At 36.2% G+C, this 24,940-nt stretch overlaps 2 protein-coding genes across 2 annotated transcripts in view; one reads left to right on the forward strand and one right to left on the reverse strand.

Annotated features, from left to right (window-relative positions):
* The window catches only part of cfap74 (cilia and flagella associated protein 74), a 62,618-nt gene extending 43,053 nt beyond the window's left edge, over nucleotides 1-19,565 (reverse strand). Inside the window, exons 1-21 of the mRNA XM_056464574.1 lie at nucleotides 19,494-19,565; nucleotides 19,320-19,389; nucleotides 18,195-18,338; nucleotides 15,460-15,558; nucleotides 15,273-15,377; nucleotides 12,739-12,912; nucleotides 12,370-12,480; nucleotides 11,456-11,558; nucleotides 11,184-11,341; nucleotides 10,928-11,099; nucleotides 8,576-8,752; nucleotides 7,278-7,436; nucleotides 6,622-6,740; nucleotides 5,051-5,117; nucleotides 4,467-4,556; nucleotides 3,966-4,106; nucleotides 2,844-2,907; nucleotides 1,733-1,839; nucleotides 871-993; nucleotides 645-766; nucleotides 27-155 (exon numbers count right to left, since the gene is read on the reverse strand). Of these exons, the coding sequence (XP_056320549.1) occupies nucleotides 27-155; nucleotides 645-766; nucleotides 871-993; nucleotides 1,733-1,839; nucleotides 2,844-2,907; nucleotides 3,966-4,106; nucleotides 4,467-4,556; nucleotides 5,051-5,117; nucleotides 6,622-6,740; nucleotides 7,278-7,436; nucleotides 8,576-8,752; nucleotides 10,928-11,099; nucleotides 11,184-11,341; nucleotides 11,456-11,558; nucleotides 12,370-12,480; nucleotides 12,739-12,912; nucleotides 15,273-15,377; nucleotides 15,460-15,558; nucleotides 18,195-18,338; nucleotides 19,320-19,389; nucleotides 19,494-19,557 (2,498 nt within the window). The 5' untranslated portion in view covers nucleotides 19,558-19,565. The remainder of the gene's footprint in view (nucleotides 1-26; nucleotides 156-644; nucleotides 767-870; nucleotides 994-1,732; nucleotides 1,840-2,843; nucleotides 2,908-3,965; nucleotides 4,107-4,466; nucleotides 4,557-5,050; nucleotides 5,118-6,621; nucleotides 6,741-7,277; nucleotides 7,437-8,575; nucleotides 8,753-10,927; nucleotides 11,100-11,183; nucleotides 11,342-11,455; nucleotides 11,559-12,369; nucleotides 12,481-12,738; nucleotides 12,913-15,272; nucleotides 15,378-15,459; nucleotides 15,559-18,194; nucleotides 18,339-19,319; nucleotides 19,390-19,493) is intronic.
* A 5,313-nt stretch (nucleotides 19,566-24,878) lies between these two features.
* Nucleotides 24,879-24,940, forward strand: part of gabrd (gamma-aminobutyric acid type A receptor subunit delta) — a 19,423-nt gene continuing 19,361 nt past the window's right edge. Inside the window, exon 1 of the mRNA XM_056464575.1 lies at nucleotides 24,879-24,940. This exon is cut by the window's right edge and continues 186 nt beyond it. The gene's annotated coding sequence lies outside the window, so the exon portion shown is untranslated.

A 24,940-nucleotide genomic window follows, 5' to 3' on the forward strand; every position in this document is an offset into this window, starting at 1 on the left:
ATGAATGAATGAGTATTGAGCAGTACCTGGGCAGAAACTTCAGCTGAGCTGTGAAGCTGGATTTGGCCTGGATTAACCCTGTTTTGGGTTGGATAGACATGTGACTCCTCATTTCTTTACACACCTTGAACGTCAGCCTGAGTGCTGTGCTGGCTCTAAGAAGAGGAAAACACCATCAGATATTCACACTCTCAACAGTCAGGAGAACACAGGAGACACAGAGAGAGAACCGCTGTATTCACATCTGAAGGAGAACTCATTCTCAGCTTATTATCAAGCACAAATACAGTGTTTAAATGTAATACCCTGTCGGCTCACTTGAATACTTGATTCTGATTGGTCAATAAACTAACAGCACAAGCTTGTCCAGGTAATATAAAATATCTTGAGCTTAGTGAATATTTTCATATACATATGCACTGTGTGCACATACAAATGCATGTGTAACAGTACATCAGATCCGTGCGGCTCTTAAAGTGACAGTGGTCCATATTTCTACTGCCAATTGTGTTTATCATTATTACACTACCGAGAAATACTGAGAAAATGTCCTTGTTAGTAAAATAATACAATTTTCACAGGAAGCAATAATATTTCCTTTAACTACAGATCTACTTGTCATCATTGATTCTCTATATTTGTACCTGCTTTGAACTTGGATGCTGTCCTGATAGTGGCGATCGTACATGCAGATTTTGAGATCGATGTTTGGTTTCTCCACCCACACAGGTGCGCTCTCTGCCACCCCGTGAACTGAAACATCAATCTGTGCATTTAAATAAGATGGAGAAAAGTCGGTTTATTGTTTATGTAGAGCTGCATGTGAATATAAAGAGGTAAACGTTGCTCATAATGAGGTGAAAACTCCACCGGTTCACAGTCGGCTTGTGAAAATGTGATCTGGAAGTCCAGTTTAGCCTCTCCTGGAATGGTTGGGGTGAAGATGATGGGTAATCTGACACTCATAAACGGGCCGACCTCACCTTCATAAGCCTGCAGAGAAACATCCTACATGTCACATTTTCATTCAACACACTCAAATGTGAAAGTCACAATGAATTAATTGCAGCTATTGATAGTGGTGTTTCATTGCACAGTGTTCAAACCCTTTCACCAAGTTCTTCTCACAGAGGTTTAGGAGAGAAACAGAAATTTAAAGGGATAGTTCACACAAAAATATAAAAAAAAACTTATGCTATCTGCTTCTGGGCTATCAGTACTTTTGGGAGGGGTTATCAGTACTTTAGGGCGGAGATATCAGTCCTTCAGGGATGGGGCTATCAGTCCTTTAGGGGTGGGGTTATCAGATATTTGGGGATGGGGCTATTAGTCCTTTAGGGCCGGGGCTATCAGTCATTTAAGGGTGGGACTATCAGTGCTTTAGGGGTGGGGCTATCAGTCCATTAGGGGGAGGGCTATCAGTTATTTAGGATAAGACTATCAGTCTTTTATAGTGGTACTATCAGTCCATTAGGGCGAGGCTATCAGAGTGTGTCTCATTTCCTGCTTTCATTTATTCGTCAGTCTTTTATCATTTTGTTAACAACACCCATCCTCCAACAATCCATTCAGTTCCCAAAGGGTGCAATCATGCACCACCCTACTTTTTTTCTCATTTTAGGACCATTTCAATCAGATGTACATCACAATATGGGAAAAAAGGACAATCTTAACTTCTGTTCAAGAGTCAAGACACACCGTTATGGGATAACCTGGCCCAGTGTGTTCATACCTGGCCAATGCTAATCTCAGGAGGCTCAATGGTGCTCTGCTCCACTTTAGTCTCCATGGACTCTGGATCAGCTATTAGAACCTCATCAGGACCTCTGATAGGAGACTCTATTGGCAAAATTAATGTATCATTAAAATATGTTCAAAATGTAGTTTTGTATACAAACATATACTAATAAACAATTAAGAAACAAGTGTCTTTCCAATTAAAATAATGTATTTTATATCTGTGTATATTATATTATAATATTTAGTATAACTGTTTATTTAGATTTATAAAATATTTATTCCTATTATAAACATTTATTTATAAATATTATTATCTTTTTGTGTGGCATGTTTGTATTTTATTTGTTTTGCGTCTTTATACACACACACACACACACACACACACACACACACACACACACACACACACACACACATATATATATACTAAATATACACAACTAGGCAAAAGTTTTAGAACAGTAAGATTTTTCATGTTTGATGTTTTTTTTATTATAATATTAATAACAATAATAATAATAATAATAACAACAACAACAATAATAATAATAATAACAATAATAATAATATTAATGATAATAATAATAATAATAATAATAATAATATTAATGATAATAATAATAATATTATTATTATTATTAATAATAATAATATTAATGATAATAATAATAATAATAATAATAATATTAATGATAATAATAATAACAATAATAATAATAATAATAATAATAATAATATTAATAATAATAATATTAATGATAATAATAACAATAATAATAATAATAATAATAATAATAATAATAATAATGATGATAATAATAATAATAATAATAATATTATTAATGATAATAATAACAACAATAATAATAATAATAACAATAATAATAATAATAATAATAATAATAATATTAATAATAATAATATTAATGATAATAATAATAATAATAATAATAATAATAATAATAATAATAATAATAATAATAATAATAATAATAATTAATCCCACAAATGCAAATATATTACTACAGTGTAGCACAGGAGAGAAGCAGTGTTTACCCAGGGCTCGAGTCACTGTGAGTGACGTCTTGTTTGTTTTTTCATACCTGATGGGATTTCTGCTTTTTCTTCATTCAGACTGGACATCTCAACATCTGCTTTAGTGAAAACCTGCACAGAGAAATCCACCATAAAACAACATCTTATCAGCTTAACAAAAGACAGTTAAATAATGTTGTAAAGCGATAGTACACCCAATAAATGAAGATTCAGCCACCATTTCCCCACTTGTTTCAAACCTGTTTGAGTGTCTTTCTTTTGTTGAACACAAAGGAAGATATTCTGAAGAATGCTGGGAAAAACAGCCATTGACTTTTAAACTGTAGTATGTTTTGTTCCTACCATGCCTGTCAGGGGCTGCTTTTTTTTCCAAAATTATTCAGAATATCTTGTTTTGTGCTCAACAAAAGAAAGAAACTTATAAAAGCTTACAACCATTTTAATGTGAGGAAATGATGAGGAAATTTTCTTCTATTTATCTATATAAACTGTAATATATATGATTTATTATAATTATATATGATATAAATAATTATATATTATACATATATATATTTAATTAAAATATTTTGACACTGAATCTATTCATGCGTAATTTCTGGACATCATTTTTTTGTTTTTATTAACCTTAACCACTGTAACTCTTGATTTAACATCAACATGACAAATGCTGTGACAGAATTTGAGTCCAAGTATGCCATTTGGACAGGGTGGGGGTGTTTATTGTATTTTATTTTAGACTTTTTTATTTTTGCTAATTGTTAAAGGGAACGTCCTGATGTTCGCTGTACTTTTGTGTCCTACATAATGTTGTGTATATTGAAAATAAACATATAAAAATGTAGAAATAAAAAAAGAGCGATTTAGGGCGAGAGGTTTCCACAGCATTTACTAAGTAAAGTCAGCTATTTGATGTATGACCGCAGCTGAGCTGGAGTGTGTGTATATATGTGTACTGGTTTTTATATCTTTGGGGGACTTACACCTGAATGCACACAGACTCATGGGGACTTGTGTCACCGTTGGGACCAAAATTAAGCTCCCCATGGGTAAACATGCCTATAAACCACAGAGAATGAAGTATTTTCTGTGAGGGTTGTACACCTGGATACAGGAACAAGTCTCTCTCTCTCTCTCTGAGTGTGTGTGTGTGCGTGTGTGTGGTTGACCGGTGTCTGCTGAAGGCTGGACACAGGGGTCAGTGTGTAGCGAGTGCCGAGGGCTCCTCTGTTGGTCATGGTGATCATTCGGGAAACCGTCTGTCCCACTACATGAGTGCCAAAGTCCACAACACACTGATCAACAACCATCTGGGGGGGGAAATAGGAGATAATGTGACTTTTCGGGAAAACACATTAAAGGGATAGTTCACCCAAAAATCAAACCCTTATCAGTTTCCTTATCTGGGTTGAATAGGAAAGAAGATGTTGTGAAGAATGCTGGAGACCTATAACCATTGAGTTTAATAGTACAGGTTTTCAGCATTCTTCAAAATGTCTTCTTTTGTGTTCAACAGAAGAAAGAAACTAATTTTGCAATTGGAATCACTTGAGGGTGAGTAAATAGTGAGTATATTTTCAGTTTTGGGTGTACTATCCCTTTAACAGTGTCATAAATGTGCTTGCTTGTTGTGAAATTATTTGAAATAGATACTATGCAAGAACTCCTACCTCACATTTCTTCCTGGAGCACTTGATGGGCACAGAAAAAGGGCCAGTTGCCGACTGAAAGTGAATTGCTCCATCCAGATCCACCACCACCTACAACAAATATTGAAGATTTCATACTGTCTTTATTCCACACTGTTGCTTTCTTTAATCTGTGGAGTTTGCATGTTCTCTCCGTGTTGGTGTGGGTTTCCTCCGGGTGCTCCGGTTTCCCCCACAGTCCAAACACATGCGCTATAGGGGAATTGATTAACTAAATTGGCCGTAGTGTTTGAGTGTGACTGGGTGTTTCCCAGTACAGGGTTGCAGCTGGAAGAGCATCCGCTGTGTAAAACATATGATGGATAAGTTGGCGGTTCATTCCGCTGTGGCGACCCCTGATTCATAAAGGGACTAAGCCGAAGGAAAATGAATGAATGGAAGTCAATAGTTCCAGCATTCTTCAGTATATCTTCATTAATGATGGCAGAATATATATTTTGGGATGAACTGTCCTTTTAAGAAGCAACAACACTACAGACTGAAGCGAAGATATATCTTCCAGGATATACTTCCAGAGCTGATGCTAGTATGGTGAAAAGCCTTACCGAGGGTCTAAATATAGCCTCCAATTCACAAGCCATCCCTGCAGACATGGGCCCTGGTGGCTCGAAACTGCAAGGAAAGAGGTCACACATTTATTAAATTAGTCAATAAATGCAAACAGCTTGACAGTGATTAATTGCACATTTATAGCAACAACAACATATTAACAGCATGACAGATTCACTCTGCATTTGCACATTTTTAGTTTGACATTAGTGACCCAGGAGCACAAAAACGGTCTCTTGTCGAACAAGTTGAAGTCAGAATTATTCACTCCAGTGAATTTCTTAATCAAATATTTCACAAATGATGTTGAACAGATTCAGGATATTTTTACAGTATTTCCTATAATATTTTTTCTTCTGGAGAAAGTCTGATTTGTTTTATTTCGGCTAGAATGAAAGCAGTTTTTAATTGTTTTAAAGTCAATATTATCAGCCCCCTTAAGCAATATTAGTTTTGGATTGTCTCCAGAACAAACCACTGCTATACAATGACTTGCCTAATTACCCTAACTTTACCCTAATTACCCTAGTTATCCTTTTAAATGTCACTTTAAGCTGAATACTAGTGTCTTGAAGAATATCTAGTCTAATATTATGTGCTGTCATCATGACAAAGAGAAAAGAAATCAGTGATTAGAGATGAGTTATTATAACTGTTATGTTTAATAATGTCAACATAGGCTCATTGTGAAAGCGTAGCCCTGCTGACGTTTCTGGAGACAGCCAACTACGTAGCCGGAGGTACGTGTGGCTGCATTTCATTTTTTTAAACGAACGCTAGGGGGCGGTGTGACGCCGTTCCTTTTCACGCTTACACGCTGACCGACCGCTTACCTCCGTATGGACGGCATTCTGGCTGCAACCAGTTTGCCCTTTTAGCGTGCCACGTATGTTGGCGGATTTGAGATGCAGAGAGAAGTTGACCATGAAGACAGGGGTTCGAGTCTGGTGAAGAGCGGTTCCAGAAAGCAGGTAAGACAAAAACAGAATCCAAAATATAAAACAAACAGGTGAATAGCAGGGTGAGGATGTGGTCAAATCTGAAAACGTGGTAAATAAAAAATCAGACGAGAGCTTTTAGTTTTTTGGATTGCTTTTGAAGAGTGCTGGTTGGGTTTAGGGAAGTGGGTGGGCGGGTCAATCGATAAAATTGGTTGGGTTTAGGGAAGGGAGAGGGTGGGTCAGTCGATTGTTCGCTCAGTCAGTCAGGAAGTCTGTCAAAAAGTGAGTCGACAGCGGCCTCTGGTGGGTTTACAGGAGAACAGCAGGCGTGAACGGCATTCGCAAGGGAATTTTGAGATCTCAAAAAGCGTACACGGCGACCTCTGGCGGATTCGCGAAAACAAAAACTGCAGAAATGTCCGTGGAGGTACGCTTTCAGAATGAGCCTGGGTTGATAAATGTGTTGGAAAAAATCTTCTCTCCGTTAAACAGAAATTGGGAGAAAAAATATACAGGGGGACGAATAATTCTGACTTCAACTGTGTATTTTTTTCAGAAAAATGTAAAGACAGGTTTGGACTGACCCAACAAAACACAAAATATAAGATGCTCCAGTGTGCACCCACCTGACGGACACATAATCTCTGACATTGTCTGAAACTCCCATCAGTTTACAGTAATTAGTCCCATATGTGGCATTTGTGAGTGTGACTTTTTTCTTGTAGATCCTCCCAACCTCCCAATCCTGCAAATACAGTTCAGAAACAACACTACTTTACATTTCCTCTCATTTAAACACATGTAAAATGATACAACTGATTTACTACATGCCTTATAGTTGAAAATTATTATCCCTATTTCCTTTTTAAAGGTGGCATGGTGGCTCAGTGGTTAGCACTGTCACCTCACAGCAAGAAGGTCGCTGGTTTGAGTCCCGACTAGTTCAAGCGGCATTTCTGTGTGGAGTTTGCATGTTCTCCCTGTGTTGGTGTGGGTTTCCTCTGGGTGCTCCGGTTTCCCCCACAGTCCGAACACATGCGCTATAGGGGAATTAATAAACTAAATTGTCCATAGTGTATGAGTGTGTGTATGAATATGACAGTGTATGGGTGTTTTCCAGTACTGGGTCGCAGCTGGAAGGGCATTCGCTGTGTAAAACAAGATTTTTTACCAATTTCAAACACAATAGTGACTCATTTTTCTTTGCAATATGATTTCCTAAAGAAATAAGAGATAATAATAACGTTATTGTTATTATTAATAAAAATCCTGCATTTGGTACCTTGAACAGAACAATCTCTGGTTTGCTGATGAACAGTGGTCCTTTTGACTCTCTGCTCTTTACGATCTTTTTTTCAGCTTTGGAAACTAAACTTTTGTTCACGGTGGTCTTCATGGTGGTGTGAGATGTTTCAAGCTCAATGTTTTCATCAGACGGGGCCTAAGGGAACAGATATGACCATATGTTATATAATATGCAGCAGATCACATTAGAAATCCGGAGCACAGACATGGCACTGATGCAAAACTCAACACTGATTGGCTGTTTAATCTCATATTAACAGATAGTCTTGACTGAAGCTTTAACAATGGTGTTGAACTGTACTGCATGTGCCAAAATCATTGCATACCTGCAAACTACGAGTGCCAGTGGTCTTTATAATCTATTATGGGTTGCAATGCTTTTGGGAAACACAGTACTGGCCATCTCTGGTCAGAATATCTTAATAAACACCCAGCTAATAACTTTAGGTTCCAAAAATGTCCCCTTAACATTCCCATTAAGTAATATAATGCATCTTGTGTGTGTGTGTGTGTGTGTGTGTGTGCGTGTGTGTGTGTGTGTGTGTGTGTGCTCTCAGAATGTTTCAAATACCCAGTCTTATGAATGATGTATTAACGTTATTTTTTGGTTATAATAACGTTTTTCGTAATGTTTTCATAACATTTAGGTGTCATGTTATATTAATGTTCTCAGAATGTTATTTAAAACGTTATTAGATCATTCCAGTCACATTATATTAATGTTCTAAGAAGGTTTCCCTAACATTCTCAGTAAGTTATAAAATGTTTTTCTGGAAGGTTCTAAGAACTTTCAAAACCTTCAGTATTTTTAATATTTAATTTTCCAAGCAGTTTTCATAACATTTCAGTGTCATATTTTATTAAAAGGATCCTTTTTCTAGATGTTATATTAATGTTATTGTTTGTAATTAAAAATGGTTTTAGAATGTTCCAGTCTCATGTCATAATAACATTCTCAAAATGTTATTTTAAGCACTATTAGAACATTACATTCACAGTACAATAACGTTAAACGAATGTTTCTCTATCAGCATTCAATCAAGAATGTTCAAAACACCTTATTTAAATAACAACATATGCTAACATTAACACAACATTTAATAAATGTTACAAAATTTGCAATAACATTGAGCTTTTTTGCACTGAAAAGACACCACTCATGCATAGTACACTGCAAAAGATTAGAGACGCAAGCCAAAATCAAACACATCTATCGTAGAAAACTCCTTCAAAAGCAGATTGAGATGCTTCAGTACTTTATTCTGGATTTGTTACCATATAATCTGTGTGTTTGTGCTCCCAAAGGCCGGTGAACTCAGGCTGAGCCAGGCTCGTGTCTCCGTCATCTTCATCCTTCATTTCCACACACTCCGGTGAGAAACTGACATCGCTGATGCTGTCACTGCGGGAGCTCACAAAAGACGCTCTGGGACTCAACATTACATGCCTTTCCTGAATTAAACACAACAAAACAGACTCTTGATCACAGGTCAGCTGCATTATTAGTCAAATATATGAGAACATACACTTCTGTTCTAGGGGGCCATTTACACAATGCATTTTACAACACAGGCTCATTGTGGATATGTACGCCCATCTATATTTCTGGAGAGCGCGAATTATGTAGCCAGAGGTACATCAGGCTGCATTTCATCTTTAAAACGGACGCTACGGTGTGGTATGATGCCATCAATGACTTCTGTTCCTTTACGCACTACCAGCTGATCGCTAACCTCCATGTGGACGGCTTTTCCGCTGCTACCAGTTTGCCCAGTGGTTCATCAGCAGACTTGGGAGGTAGAGCGGAGTTGACCAAGACGACAGTTTTCAACTCCGGCGGAGAACGGTTCCAGAAAGGTAAAATTACAACAAAAGGCAAAAAAATAAAATAAACAAGTAAGTAACGGTGAGAACGTGGTAAGATCTGAAAACATAGTAAAAACCAGGCCTTTTTTTTCTGGATTACTTTTGAAAATGCTGTCGGTTGGGTTTAGGGAAGGTGGTGATCAGGTCAATCATTGCTGTTGAAAACACTATCGGTTGGGTTTAGCGAAGGGCGTGGATGGGGGATCAGTCGGTTGGTTAGTCGGTCAGTCATTCGACAGCGGCCTCTGGTGAATCAAGATCTGAAAAAGCACACACAGTGGCCTCTGGTGGATTCACGAAAACAAAAACTCTAAAAAAAATGACCTCCTGGGACGTATTTCGTGTTCTCCAGAAATGTATACAGGGCTATGTATCCACAATGAGCTTGGGTTGGCATTTTGTCTGTCTAATACACTACTTTTCTATTGTTTTTTAATTTAAACCACGCTTGACTTTCTGATGCTGAGACCAATTAAAATAGACTTGATCACCTGACCAATCACAGCAGAGCTGGTTTACCAAAGGGGAGGAGTTTCCACACCTTATAAGCTCCGAATTGATTGAAACGATTGCAGAATGATTCCAATATTAAATGCATATTATAATAAAATTACAATGTTTTCTGACCTTAGATGCATTTAAAGCTGTCGTAGAAGACTTTGACACTATATTAGGACACTTTAAAATACCACATGAGCTGCAGTGTTCAATATGAGTTCACCCCTCACAAATCTCTCATTTAAATTAATATTTTTGTATAGCAAGCTTTACAATATTATATGTGTGCATATACATTAGATTAATCAGTACTGAAGCCAAATCTGGAGCTAATCTAACAAAATAACTTACGATAATGGTCCAAAATAAGTACCCCCAAATCTATATGTTAGGGGAAAATATTAAATAAAAAATAAAAATAAAATAAAAATAGCAAAATTCAAAAGAAACTAAAAATGTATACAATTTTGCTGAAATCCAATATTTCGCATGAATTTAAATACATAATCTTTCTATTTCTAAAGATGTGCGGAGACTAAAATGTTATTTTAATAAATATATCTGTTTAATAAATCTGTTTTGTTCAAATGCACCAACATATATGGCCTATACTCACTGAGAAATGGATACAAATATAACTGTTCAAAATGGGGTGCCGTCATTCATGTTGAGCACTCCATGTACAGCTGAAGTCAGAATTATTAGCCCCCCCCCTTTGAATTTTATTTTATTTTTATAAATATTTCCCAAATGATGTTTAACAGAGCAAGGAAATTTTCACAGTATGTCTGATAATATTTTTTCTTCTGGAGAAAGTCTCATTTGTTTTATTTTGGCTAGAATGAAAGCAGTTTTTAATTTTTTAAACACCATTTTAAGGTCAAAATTATTAGCCCCCTTTAAGCTATATTTTGTTTCAATAGTCCACAGAACAAACCATCTGTATATACAATAATTTGCCTAATTACCCTAAACTGCGTAGCTAACCTAATTAACCTAGTTAAGCCTTTAAATGTCACTTTAAGCTGAATACTAGTGTCTTGAAGAATATCTAGTCTAATATTATTTACTGTCATCATGGCAAAGATAAAATAAATCAGTTATTAGAGATGAGTTATTAACACTATTATGATTAGAAATGTGTTGAAGAAATCTGCTCTCTGTTAAACAGACACTGGGGAAAACAATAAACAGGGGGGCTAATAATTCAGGGGGTTTAATAATTCTGACTTCAGCTGTATCTATGGTGAGTGTGACTGGTACCTCTCTTCTTGTATGTTCAGATGAAGGCAGTATGCTCTGCAGGAGTTTCTCCGGCTGTTTTTTCCCATGGATTGGTGCTGGAGCTTTTTTATGCTTCTCCTCCTTATTCTTTTCCAAGAGCAATTTAGCCACAATCTCCATTTGCCCCGCTGTCCGTTTCTCTTCAAACTCCCTTCAATGAAATGAAATGAAACCTGTAGCTGTCCTCAAAGCTTTATAAGCAATCAGCTGTAGTGTATATGTGTGAAAGCCTCACTCATTCCTCTTGCTGTGGCGCTCCTGCAGTTTCAGCCGGTGGAGGTGTTCAGTGCTGTTCATTCCTCGGGCCTCCAGCCACTCCTTCATCAGCTGCTCTTGCTCTCTCTGTCTCTGTTCAGATGCTTTCTGTCGTTGCTTTCTAGCGTTCATAGTCTCCTAAAGTGCATGGAGAGATCTATTATAGATGTTTCGATTGACTCATAATGCAGAAATCGTCAGCTCTCATAATTAACCGCTCATTTTGCGACCCTTATAATCAGATGATGGTACCTGAGTGGCAGCGTAACTGGCTTTGAGTGCCATCACTGCTGTTTTCCTCTTCTTCAGTAGTTCCTTCTTCCTCTCTTCTGCTTCAGCCTCTTTCTGTTTCATCCTACAACACAGGAACACAAAGAAAAACGTCTATAATATCTTCATCACACTTAATCAGACTGGCAGATTATAATCAAAGGAGAGAAAAAGCTTGTGTCAGCAACGGTTCTCCCCAAAAATTCTGTCATCATTTCCTCATCCTCCACTTGTTCCAAACCTCTATGACTTTCATTCTTCTGTTGAACACAAAGGAAAATCTACTGAAGAATGCTGGAAATAAACAGCCACTTACTACAATAGTATGTTTTGTTCCTACTATGGATGTCAGTGGCAGCTTTTTCCCAACATTCTTCAAAATATCTTGCTTTGTGCTCAACCGAAGAAAGAAAATCCTAAAGTTTACAACCGTTCGGGTGGAAACAGTGAGGAAATTCATTTTTGGTCAAACTGCTCCTTCTCTGATGATGTCAGTTTGACGATTAACCCACTATATTCTTAGCCACGCCCCTCTTATTTCATTTGCTACAAGGGAACGATGCACAAAATGAAAGCCCCGCCCCCTACTCAATATTCAATTTCTATGGAAATACATCACCATATTGAAATAAAAGTCTCAGCAACTTCCAGTTCACATGGACTTTAATAGAATGAGTGTGTGTGTGTGTGTGTGTGTGTGTGTGAGTGTGTTTTTCTTACAATTTGGGGACAAATGACATTTTTTTCCATGTAAATTGTTTCCTGTGAGGGTTGGGTTTAGGACTAGTGTTGGAGTAGGGGAGTATAATATACAGTAAGTACAATGTAAAATCCTTACATCTATAGGAAATCAGTATAAAGGTAGCTGTACAAGTGTGTGTGTGTGTGTGTCACACCTCTGTAGAGTCTGTTTGAGGTAGACAGCTGCTTTGAGATGCCTAGCAAGAGCTTGTTCCTGTTGTTTCTTTTGAAGATCCATCTGCTCTTGTAAAAGCTTCTCACGTTCACTGTCACATAGCAGATCACACAAATGACAATCCCATCTAAAATATCTGAACATCTGGAGATTTTCAATTCAACAACATGCTGCTTTCCCATGTACAACTACAAAATTTGACATTACTTTCCAAAAAATCGAATATTTTTCTGTTCACCAGGAGAAAAAGAACAGTAATAAGTGTAATTGTAGCATGATTTAGACTGATTACTTTAATAAATGTCAAATAAATGACTGTGAATGTGATAAAAGCTCATTAAACTATTACATTTTGTCACGTTGTGCTTTGTGTCTGCGTCCTCTGATAACCCTCTTCTCGCGCTGGAATCGGAGCTTTTGTGTCTTCTGGTCCTGAGACTGAATGTTTTTCTCCTCCAGCTCCAGTTCCTGACGGAGATCCAAGAAGCGACCCAGTTCTACCTCCACCTGACACAGCTCCAGCCTGGAGACACAGGGGAAAAAAATCACAGAGCTTTTGTCTTAAACACTAAAAACACTGGATTTTTAGTCCAAATATCTAAAAATCATCAGTCCAGAAGCATTTCTAGACACGTATAAAATATTGTGTTGTTTTCAAAAATAATAAGTCAAAATGAAGAGTCTTTAAAGTAAAATAATCTTACTTCAAATCAAAAACAAGATTAATATACTTGTTTTTAGGAAAACCCACTTCATTTTGACTTTTATAAATACTTTTATAAATACTTTAAAAAAATATATATTAAAAAATATTATATTATAAAATATTATAAAATATTTTATAATTGTCTAGAAAATGCTTCTTGATTAATATAAAAAAAGGAAAACCCATTTAATTTTGACTTTTATAAATACTTTTAATTTATAATTGTCTATAAAATGCTTCTTGATTTAAGAATTAAACTGAATTTTTGTTCAAATACCAATTCTCACTATACATATTTATTACCTGCTTATTATTAAGATACTGACTGTTTATTAGTACTTATTAAGCATTATGTGTGATTAATTGTACATAACTAATCCTACCCAATACCTAAACCCAACTACTGTATTACTTACTATTTATAAGCAGCAAATTAGGAATTTATTAAGGCAAAAGTCATAGTTAATGGATTGTTAACAGTGAGAATTGTACCTTGAAATAAAGTGTGAGCAAATATGCAGTCTCCCTAATTAATTTCAGTGATATCAATTATTTTATATAAACACTGATACAGATATATGATTCTGTATTCACTCATTTTCTTTGTTCACCACAACGGAATGAACCGCCAACATATCCAGCATATGTTTTACACAGCGGATGCCCTTTCAGCTGCAACCCATCACTGGGAAACACCCATACACCTATCTCATTCACACAAATACACTATATACAATTCACCTCACCCAATTCCCCTATAGCCAATGTGTTTGGACTGTGAAGGAAACCAGAGCACCTGGAAGAAACCCATGCCAGCATGGGGAGAACATGCAAACTCCACACAGAAACGTCAACTGACCCAAGCGAGGCTCGAACCAGCAACCTTCTTGCTGATAGGCAACAGTGTGAGTTAATTATTCATTTTCTTTTCGGCTTAGTCCCTTTATTAATCTGGGGTCGCCACAGCGGAATGAATCGCCAACTTATCCAGCATATGTTTTATGCAGCGGATGCCCTTTCAGCTGCAACCCATCACTGGGAAACATCCACACTCATTCACTTACACACACACACACTACGGACAATTTAGCTTCACCAATTCACCTGTGCCGCATGTCTTTGGACTTGTGGGGGAAATATTAGTTAAAATATAATTTAATTTAATTTTAAAAATGTACATTTAAATAATCTCAACAATATATTTCTTGATTTATGTTATCCGTGCATTTAATGTGGCACAAAATATTTAGTTGGAAATTAATATTGCTAGCTAAAATGTTATCAAATTTTGCCCTTTTGCACTTTTTGAGTAGTGTTGCCACCCCTGACCTTAATAACATACACATCATTTTAATGTACTTGAGTATGGCCATTTTTTGGCTTCGTTACATCTACTACATTTCAGAAAAAAAAGAAATCTCAGTACGAAGATGTAATATATCACGGAGAGTACAAACGGGATAAAGTATTTAAGTGTAGAGTCCACCCAAAAACTTAAAATGGCTCACGATTTACTATTCAATCAGTTTTTCTTTCTTCTGTTAAACACAAAGGAAGATATATGCTGAAAACTAACCATTGACATCCACAGCAGGAAAAACATATACTATGAAAGTCAATGGTTACTGGTTTCCAAGACTCTTTTAAAACATCCTTGTGTTCAACAAACTCAAACAGGTTTGGATCAAGTGGAGGGTAAATAAATCAGAATTTTCATTTTTGGGTGAACTATCCCTTTAGAGGTCTTGTGAAGTTGCATGTTGTATTTGAAATTTGACGTGATCTAATTAAAACACAAAGAGAGGGCGGGGCATAGAGTGGAACCTCACCCTTTAATAAAAACAGCCAATAGCGGTTTGTTTTCTCACAGCTCTGCCAGTGAGAGTGATTGAGCTCAAGCGCATCAAATGAAAAGCCAATGAGAAAAAGAGGCGGGGCATGTCAGACACTAGAGAGCATTTGATTGGTCAGAAGATTTGATGAGAAACTGAAGAATGAGGAGACGTGAAAAAATGAAAGAGACAAAAGGAGACAAACTTTCGATGTTTATATCAGGTTGATATTTTCTGAATGTGAATTTTATCACTGTTTTGGAGCACTAACATATGCTAACGTCTTAAAAATGCATTTTAATTTTCACGGGACCTTTAAGTATTAAGTATAGATACAAAACTCACTCATGCTCCTTTAAGACCATCTCTAAATGATCCCCCAGATCTTCTTCGGCCTGCAGTTCTGCACGCACACGCTTGAGCTGAGCGCGTAAACGAAACAGCGGCACACTGCACACAATAAAGCAGAGGTTTTCACTGGATTCAGATTCCTCTGGGTCCAGAGAAGCCGCCATGAGCTTCAGCGTTTTACCTGTTTTCAGCCTGCTTCTCTTTTTCGATCTGCTCCTCAATCTCGTCTCTCTGCTCTTCCAGCTCAGACACATGAAGGTGAAACGCGTTCAGCTCCTCTCTTAGAGAAAACACAAAATAAAACAAGAGAATATGTACTTTCAGCTCATTTTTCCCATTTCTAATGTAGTTTATTTTTATGAATGTTGTGTTTAAAACAATTATACAAAACAGTAACACACAAAAAAACACTACAGTAATTAACAGTAAATAATGTAGTGTTTTGAATCATACTATAGTAATGTACTTGAATTCATCTCTTGTCTGCTCTTGTCTACACTGAAAGCCCTAATAAGTTGACTGAACTAAATTAATTGAGTAAACTAGTTGCCTCAATTTAATTGAGTAATGGAGTCTCCCAAAACTTGCATATTTAAGTTTATTTAACTTGCCGGTTTTGTAGATTATACGTAAATTGTTCAGTTCACCAAACTTAGTACTTAAGTAGATTATACTAATTTAAGTATAGTCTACAAAACCGGCAAGTTAAATAAACTTATATATGCAAGTTTTGGGAGACCATCACTCAATTAAATTGAGGCAACGAGTTTACTCAATTACTTTAGTTCAGTCAACTTAATAGGGTTTTCAGTGTGTAATAATATACTATGAAAAATGTTTGAATAAATTTTAAACAAAAAATAAGTAGCCATTTATTCACATTATGATGAATAGTTATACCTGAAGCCTTTTGTTTTCTGATTTTAAAACAAAACCTTGCACTTAAAAGGTTGCACCTATTAGAATTTTACAGTCAAGACTACATTTGTGAAAATTACCTATTTTTTTTCAAAGGATTAATTGTGATTTTGAGCTCACCACACTTGAAATCTTAAGTTTATGCATTTTCATGGTACATAAGTTAAAGTAACTCATATTTTTAAGTGATAGGACCAAAATGCTAAATTTTAAGTTATGTTCAGTCAACTTTACTTAATTGTTTAAGTAAAGACAACATTAGGTTTTACAGTCTACAGGTGCTAAGGTAACACAACAACTACAGTAACATAAGCCCAATATGACCCAATACTGTCGTTTTCTACAACTATAAGGTATATTATACTACAATACACAGTTTACTGAAGTAAAAGCTAAAGTATACTAAAGTATTTATTACAGTTTATCAGTCTGCTATAGTTAATACTATGGTATGTTTCTTACAGTGTGTTAATACTATAGACCATATCGATGTGGCAATTTCCTGCTTGTTATAAAACGTGAAATAGTTTGATAACAAGCAGGAAATTGCCACATCGATATTGTAAAAAGAGGCAATTTAATCATAACTTAATGTTATAACAGCTATCATAACATTATTTATCAATATGTGGCTCCTTTTGGACTCTCGGAAGCTCTGGAAATTAAAAATGTAAAACAGGAAATAAGTTGGGACCATTGTTATTGTTTACATCCCTCAAAATGGTCTATAATCACACTTGTACATAGTGTAAATCAAAAACACTACAGTATTTACTATAAATGAATATCGTATTTTTTTTATGTGGAAGAAAGCTGATTTTCTTGTCTGTGTTTACAGCTTGACAGCTCTGATCTGCTCAGTCCTCCTACCTAACAGCTTTTCTATGGCATGTGCTCACACCACGACACGCATCTGAGAACAGTATGAAAGCAGAGACTCACAGAGTCTAAAAAACCTACCCACGCTGAGACGCTGAGGCACATTCCTCATCTCCTTTAAAGGTCCCATGAAATTACAATAAAAACATTTCAACCCAGGCTCATTATGGATATGTACCCCTGTATACATTTCTGGAGAGCGCCAAATACGTCCCAGGAGGTACTTTTTTTTGCAGTTTTTGTTTTTCGCGAATCCGCCAGAGGCCGATGTGTACGATTTTTGAGATCTCAAATTTCTCTTTTGAGCACCATTCGTGCCTGGTGTTCTCTCATAAATCCACCAGAGGCCGCTGTCAACTGACTGACTGACTGACTGACTGACCGACTGACCGATAAACCCCCACCCCCTTCCCTAAACCCAACTGATAGTGTTTTCAAAAGCACTGATTGACCAGCGCCAACCCACTTCCCTAAACCCAACCGTGTATTAAAAAGCAATCCAGAAAAAGAAAATCCCTCGGCTGATTTTTACCACGTTTTCAGATTTTACCACATTCTCACCCTGTTATTCACTTGTTTTTTTTATTATTTGCCTTTTGTTTTACCTTTCTGGAACCATTCTGCATCTCAAATTCTACAACATACACGGCGAGCCACTGGGCAAACTGGTAACAGCGGAAAAGCTGTCCACATGGAGGTAAGCGGTCAGCTGGAAGCGTGTAATGGAACAGCATCATACCACCCCGGTTGTGTAAATTCCCCGTAAATTCACGTTTAGACAATATAAAACTGATATAACCATCCAAATCTTGCAGCTAGTCACTTCCGCCTAAATGGATCAACCATTTTTTCATACTTCAGTGTCTCATTAAATCTTCTGTCCAATCAAATGCTCTCTAATGTCTAACATGCCCCACCCCCTTGTTCTCATTTGCAGTTCATTTGATGCGCTTGAGCTCAACCACTCTTACTGGCAGAGCTGTGAGAAAAACTAAACGCTATTGGCTGTTATAAAAAAAGAAGGAGCTACTCTATGTCCCGCCCTCTCTTCATGTGAATGGGCATTTCAAAGCACTTCACGGGAAGGTTATAACATATACTGTATATGTGGATACGCACTTGGCCTGCAGCACGTTCAGCCTCTTCTGCTGGTAAAACACATCCAGCTGAGCCAGAGTCTTCTGGAGCTTCATTGTGTGCATTTTGTCAGTGTGTTGCTTTTCTCCGCCTGCGTCGGTTTTATTTTCACCATCACTGACTTCCCTTAAAGCAGACAAGGTCCATTAAGAGATAGTCACACAGGGTTTTTAAATCTCATTGTTATTATTATTATGAAATTTGAATTTGATTGGTTGATCTTGCCCTAAAATGCTGATTACAGACATGTGAGAAAGTTTGGACACCCTATTTAATTGAATAGTGTTCTGTATCAGTATCAGTGTTGGGTGTATTTACCTACAAAGTAACTAGATAGTGTAATTAAATTACAAAAATGTAAAGCAAGGGATTACTGTTCATTTTAGATCATTTAATTACAGTGCCTTATAATGTCTGCCTAAAAAAATGTAAATAAATGTAACAGTTCTATATAAATCAGAGTAATTGCATTTTTTGATATACAAATATTTAGCCAAATATTATTTCTGTTAACTAAAGAAGGTTATTTATTCATATATTTTGCATATTAACTAAAGATTTGTTCAATGAGTGCATGTCTTCAATACAATGAAATAAGAAATTTGTCAATATATGCTGTCATAAAGCTTGCTGAGGCGTTTTAAGTGTTAATCTTTATAAAACTGAGTTCCTGTTTGACTCAAATTTAAAGAATTAAAAGAGTGTCATGTCTCTTGTCAACGCATTGATATGAATATGAATTTTAAGCAGTATTGAGAAAAATAATTAAATTACTTATTAAATATTTAAGTTTTTTCAGACAAAGTATTTAGAAATGCTATTTAAATACAATTTTAATAACTAAATGAGACATTCGTAATTAATTAATATTTTGAAGTAACTTACACAACACTGATCAGGACATAACAAACTATATATATGTTTTAAAACTTGTAAGAAAAAACCTCAGATGAACAACACACGAAATCAGATCATTTTTAATGTCATGATATGGAAAAATTGGTATTTCGTAAGGTGTCCTTTTCCTTTTTTCACATGACTGTGTGAATTTACACATCCATGAAGTCGATATTCAGTTAAATAATGAACATTTATTTTATCTCTCACCACTCAGAGCTGTCGAAACCATCAGAGAAATCACCCTCAAACCTGAAGTTCTCATCCAAAGTGCCTTCCTCTGAAATTACAATAACACGTAATGTATTTAAAAATGCCTTCAGTGTTTGATATTTGCTGTAGGTTGTTATAATACTGATAATAGTAACTTTCATTAGTCCTTACCGTCTGTGTGCTCGCGTGGGCCACAACTATTCAGAGAAGATGTTGACAGATCTGACACATCCATATCTCCACATCAGCTAGAAACAATAGACTAATTCATGATAAAAACTAACGTTATTAATATTAAAACATACTATCTCAGGCTACATTAGGAAGACTAACGTTAGTTAATGTTATTCGTCATTTTTGATAATGCAACTTTCCCCTTTAAAAGTCGCATTGGATCATGGTTTAATGACAAATTAGTTAATTAAAAGTAGACAACAAGACGCATTATCAGTTTTATTTACAACAGAATTTGCTTACATTACCTAATTTTTCCCCTAGTTAACTTTCTGCTTGTCAAAACGAGAGCGCGCAAACATCTCTGTTGTCAGTAGTCGTTGTTTCGATGGAAACAGAGTCGCGCTGCACCATGGGAAATGTAGTATCCCTAGTAAACACACAGCGGTCTGGTTTAATCCCTGGTTTACTCCGATTCACAAATGAACAGAGATGTATAGTAACGAAGTAGAACTACTTCACTACTGTACTTAAGTACTAAAAGGCAGTATCTGTACTTTACTGGAGTATTGTTTTTTTCTCCTACTTCCACTTTTACTTAAGTACATATTTTCGATGAGTTTAATACTTTTACTCCGATAGATTTTTTATGAGCTGCATCGTTACTCGTTACTAGAGGTGTCAAAATGGTCGATATCGGTTCAGTAATAGATCATAACGGGTTATTACGTACTGACGTCATTTATCTCCTATGTGCGGTGTCGCAATACTATGGCGAAGGACGGAGGCGCGAGGGCGAGTGAAGGCGGCACAGCACACGAGCCGCTATTTCACTACTACAGAGAAATGTTGTGAGACTCCCATCTCTGCCTCTCTCACTTTGGACATTTGACCCGCTGGCCTGTTTGTGAGGTAACTTTTGGCTATTGGCTGTTAAAGCGATACTTGTGGATCCAGACCTGGGCGTGTATGAGGTGCAAGTTTTCTCCACTGTGTCTATTATAGATTACCTGTGATAACCGCGTATTATACATACATAGACTGTAACCGCGGCTGTTCTTCCCGCCGTCAGTGAACAACGCTTTCATTTCTAAAGCCGATAGCAGCCCTTTCTGTTGAGAAGGTGAAGAAAATAACCAAATAATAACTGCGTTTAAAAAGCAGGTGGGAGAATATTTACATTAGTTTATTTGCTATAAATGCTCCTGCTGTCTTCTGTGCATGAGTTTGTTTGATACATTCAGAAAGAGTGTTTTCTTTGAGCGGGTCAAATTAAGGGTACAGTTCATATATCTTACTGCTGTATTAAAGGACACAATTGTATTACAAGTAACCATTTAACTGTCACACCAAGAAAAAAACCAACATTTTCCCCCAACACATCCCATAATTTCTAAAATATCAGCCTCTACCAAATGGTTGAGATGTTGGTTTATGGTAAAAGTACCAGAATGAATAAATATACTATAAAAATATGAAGTTTAAGACCAATTTAATTAAAACAATCAAAACAAAACATTTTTGAATACTAAATCATAGCCATAAGCCATGAAATATTTCAGATTTTCATTTAACACAGTAATATACACGTTTTCTTTTTTTTTACAATAAAATCAAAATCAAGTGAATTAGAACGTTCGTTTACAGCGTTTACAACCAGTAAATTGTGCTCCGAAAATGGGTTTCAATAGCGTTTTGAGTGGATTATGGACTGTTTTTGTGACACACAACTTTGAAAGGTGTGTGTTAAAGCTGTTATAATCTGTCAGATCTGTGGTTCAAGCGTGAGAGAAAAACAGTATTGTAAGTCATGTTTCTTTTCGTTCTGCTTAATGACGTGCCCCCAAAAAAGAGATTTAAAATAAACAAAACAATATGATGTCTTTTGACTGCTTTCTTTAATAACTACATTACACAATACTTGTACTTTTACTTTCAGTACTTGAGTAGTAAATTTTGAAATAAACTACTTGCAATACTTAAGTACAAAAAATGTTGAATACTTTAGTACTTCCACTTAAGTATGGTGCTTAAAGAGCACTTTTACTTCTACTCAAGTCACTTTTTGATAGAGTACTTGTACTTTTACTTAAGTCTGGGTCTCTAGTACTTTATACATCTCTGCAAATGAACACTTTTTTAATTTACATTTTTTAAGTGAAGAAAAAAATATAGGACGCACAAATTATAATCATAATCAGCACAAGCTATAAAAAAATTTAATAATAGCATACGAACATACAAAAATAAAATTGTTACCATTAATACTAGTTCATTTCAATGATTTCTAGCGTTCTTGGGTTCTTATTCCTTTAGGTAGCCTATTGACATGCCACGAATTGATTACCCACCAAAAATACCACTATAGAGACCCAAATGACCAATGCAGTTTCGATTAAAACCAATAAATTCATTCATTCATTTTCGGTTTAGTCCCTTTATCAATCTGGGGTCGCCACAGCAGAATGAACCGCCAACTTATCCAGAATACGTTTTAACGCAGCGGATGCCCTTGAAGCTGCAACCCGGCTGCAACCTATCACTGGGAAACATCCACACACACTCATTAACACACATACACTACGGACAATTTAGCTTACCCAATTCACCTGTACCACATGTATGGACTTGTGGGGGAAACTGGAGCACCCGGAGGAAACCAACGCCAACATGGGGAGAACATGCAAACTCCACAACGAAACGCCAACTGACCCAGCCGGGGCTCGAACCAGCGACCTTCTTGCTGTGAGGCGATTGTGCTACTACCTTTGATATTCTGTGATTGACTCTAATGGTTTTGTTCCAGCAGGAATGCCCCAGTTAGGATGATCTTCTTCTTGTTCTTCTTTATTTACAATGGTCTTCAACCCATCTGTGTTTTCTGTTTTTTATCATGTAAACCAGAAATTGAAGGCCTTATTTTATATATTATATAAAACCTTATATTTTATTTCTTTTCTGTTCATCAGCCAACCAGAATCAAGCATTTAACACACCCCTAATAAATGTCATTTCTTTAAAGGTGGGATCAACCTAATTTAAATGAGATCCACCAATAGTAGCCTGAACCACAACCAGCCAACCCAATCAACAAAATCACATCTCCACATTTGCTCTTGATTCAAGACAAGAGCTTGATTTTTATATGCTAAATATTTAACAATCACAACCATAACAAAATCTTGCAATTATGACATCATCGTGAAAAACAGGAAAATTATAATAATTATTAAGAATAATTAAAAAAATTGAAATAAAATAAAATAAAATGGGCGACACGGTGGCACAGTGGGTAGCGCTGTCGCATCACAGCAAGAAGATCGCTGGTTTAAGTCCCAACACATGCGCTATGGGGAAATTGATCAACTGAATTGGCCGTAGTGTGTGTGAATGCAAGAGCTGAATGCAAGAGCAAATTCTGGGCGGGGGCTGGAAGCTGTGTAAAACATATGTTGGATAAGTTGGCGGTTCATTGCACTGTGGGTCTAGAAAAAAAGAGACTAAACCGAAAAGAAAATGAATGAATAAAATAACAATATAAAAACAACAAAAAACAAGAATAATATTTACAATAAAAGGGAGGATTTTAATTGTTTGAGTATATTCATCATATTTCTGGTTGCTTTTTGACTTGAAAGACCTTTCAGAGGTGATCCAGAAGCGTTTTTTATTACAATATAGAGTCCAAAAAAAAGGAAACACAGTCACAACTTCAATTTCATCAAGTCTTTAGCTATAACTTTTGTTTAAACTGGATGTTTTGCACTGTTCTTAATCATATATTGAAATATACAGTAAGCAGAAACAGTGTTAAAGTGGCAGAACAATACATAATGCAATCACAGTTGCTGAATACACCATTACAGAAGCCCCATACAATTTACAGTAAATGCCAGATCACATTGGACAGCATGTAAACAAATAAAGAAAATTAAGAGTGTAGTGCTTTAACAAATTATAGCTATAACTATTATAAAAGACCAATTTATTGACGTGGGTAATATTTATGTCTCATGTCTGCTACAAACCTCACGTTTCAAAGCATCGAAAGGTAAACTATGCGTAATATCTGAAAAAAGAAAAGAAATTGAAGCATCCACTGACGCGAGCAAAAGACGACTGTAAAGCAGGGTTGATGTTACATAAGAGCATTGTATTTTCGTGCGTAGTGTGGCTGCATTGCATCCTCCACAAGCGGGGGATTTTAATCCGATGTGAACGGAGAGGAGGGAGCTGTTGTAGTTTGGATCGTAGTGATGGGAGAGAATGATTCATTCGAGTGAATCGGTTTGATCGAACGGTTAGATTTGCTGAACCGACTCTTTCAAGTCGATGAAAAAAGATTCCTATTTGGGAACTAGCATTATGACTTTGTATAATGTTCAGTCCATCCACTTCCATTCATTTTTAGCTTCATTTCTGCAGTTTGTAACTTGTTTTTAGTCAACTTAGCCTTGCACATTTATGGAAAGTTAGGCTATTTCGACCTGCAAAGTCCATACAGTCATTCATTCATTCATTTTCTTTTTAGCTTAGTCTCTTTATAAATGAGGGTCGCCACGCGGAATGAACCACCAACTTATCCAGAATGTTTTACGCAGCGGATGCCCTACCAACTGCAACCCATCACTGGGAAACACCACTCCCATTTACACACACTATGGCCAATTTAGCAAACCCAAAGCTGATACAGTGAGTTTATGTATTGCCTATAAAAACATTCATTCATTTTCCTTTGGCTTAGTCCCTGCTATATCACCACAGCGGAATGAACCGGCAATTACTCTTTCATGTTTTATGCAGCAGATGCCATGGAAACATTTGAATTATTCATTTCATTTTTCTTTTGAACCAAACTCATATGAAAAAAATGCTAATTTAAATAAAGAAATAGCCTAATTGCATTTTTACATATGTCCATTTACATTACCGTTTACATATGTTTAGCATAGTATTACACTTCAAAATTAATTTTAATAATAGCATTAGTTAAAGGGACAGTTCACCCAAAAATGAAAATTCTGTCATCATTTCCTCATCCTCTACTTGTTCTAAACCAGTTTGAGTTTCTTTATTCTGTTGAACACAAATGTCTTTCAATGACTTACGTATTATTTTTGTTCCTATATGGATGCTTTTGATTATGGTCAGATACTGCTTTATCCAACATTCTTCAAATATGTTTTTATGTTCAACAAAAATCCATAAAAGTTCAGCTTGTATGTGGTTAAATGGCGGGAAAAACGTTTTTTGGTGACTGGACTTTAGCAGTTCTGCTTTAGTCAAGTGATTCACGAACGCTTGGCGAATCGTTTAATCAACTCAACAAAATCATTCAAAGGAACCGACTCATGCGAATGACTCGTTCGACGAACGGACCTCGCAATTGTTCAGAGAGAGAGAATCAGACAGCAATGAGTCCAGTTTTCTCTACAGTCGGAATA

This window comes from Danio aesculapii, chromosome 8, assembly GCF_903798145.1.
Source record: "Danio aesculapii chromosome 8, fDanAes4.1, whole genome shotgun sequence".
Classification (NCBI taxonomy): Eukaryota; Metazoa; Chordata; class Actinopteri; order Cypriniformes; family Danionidae; genus Danio; species Danio aesculapii.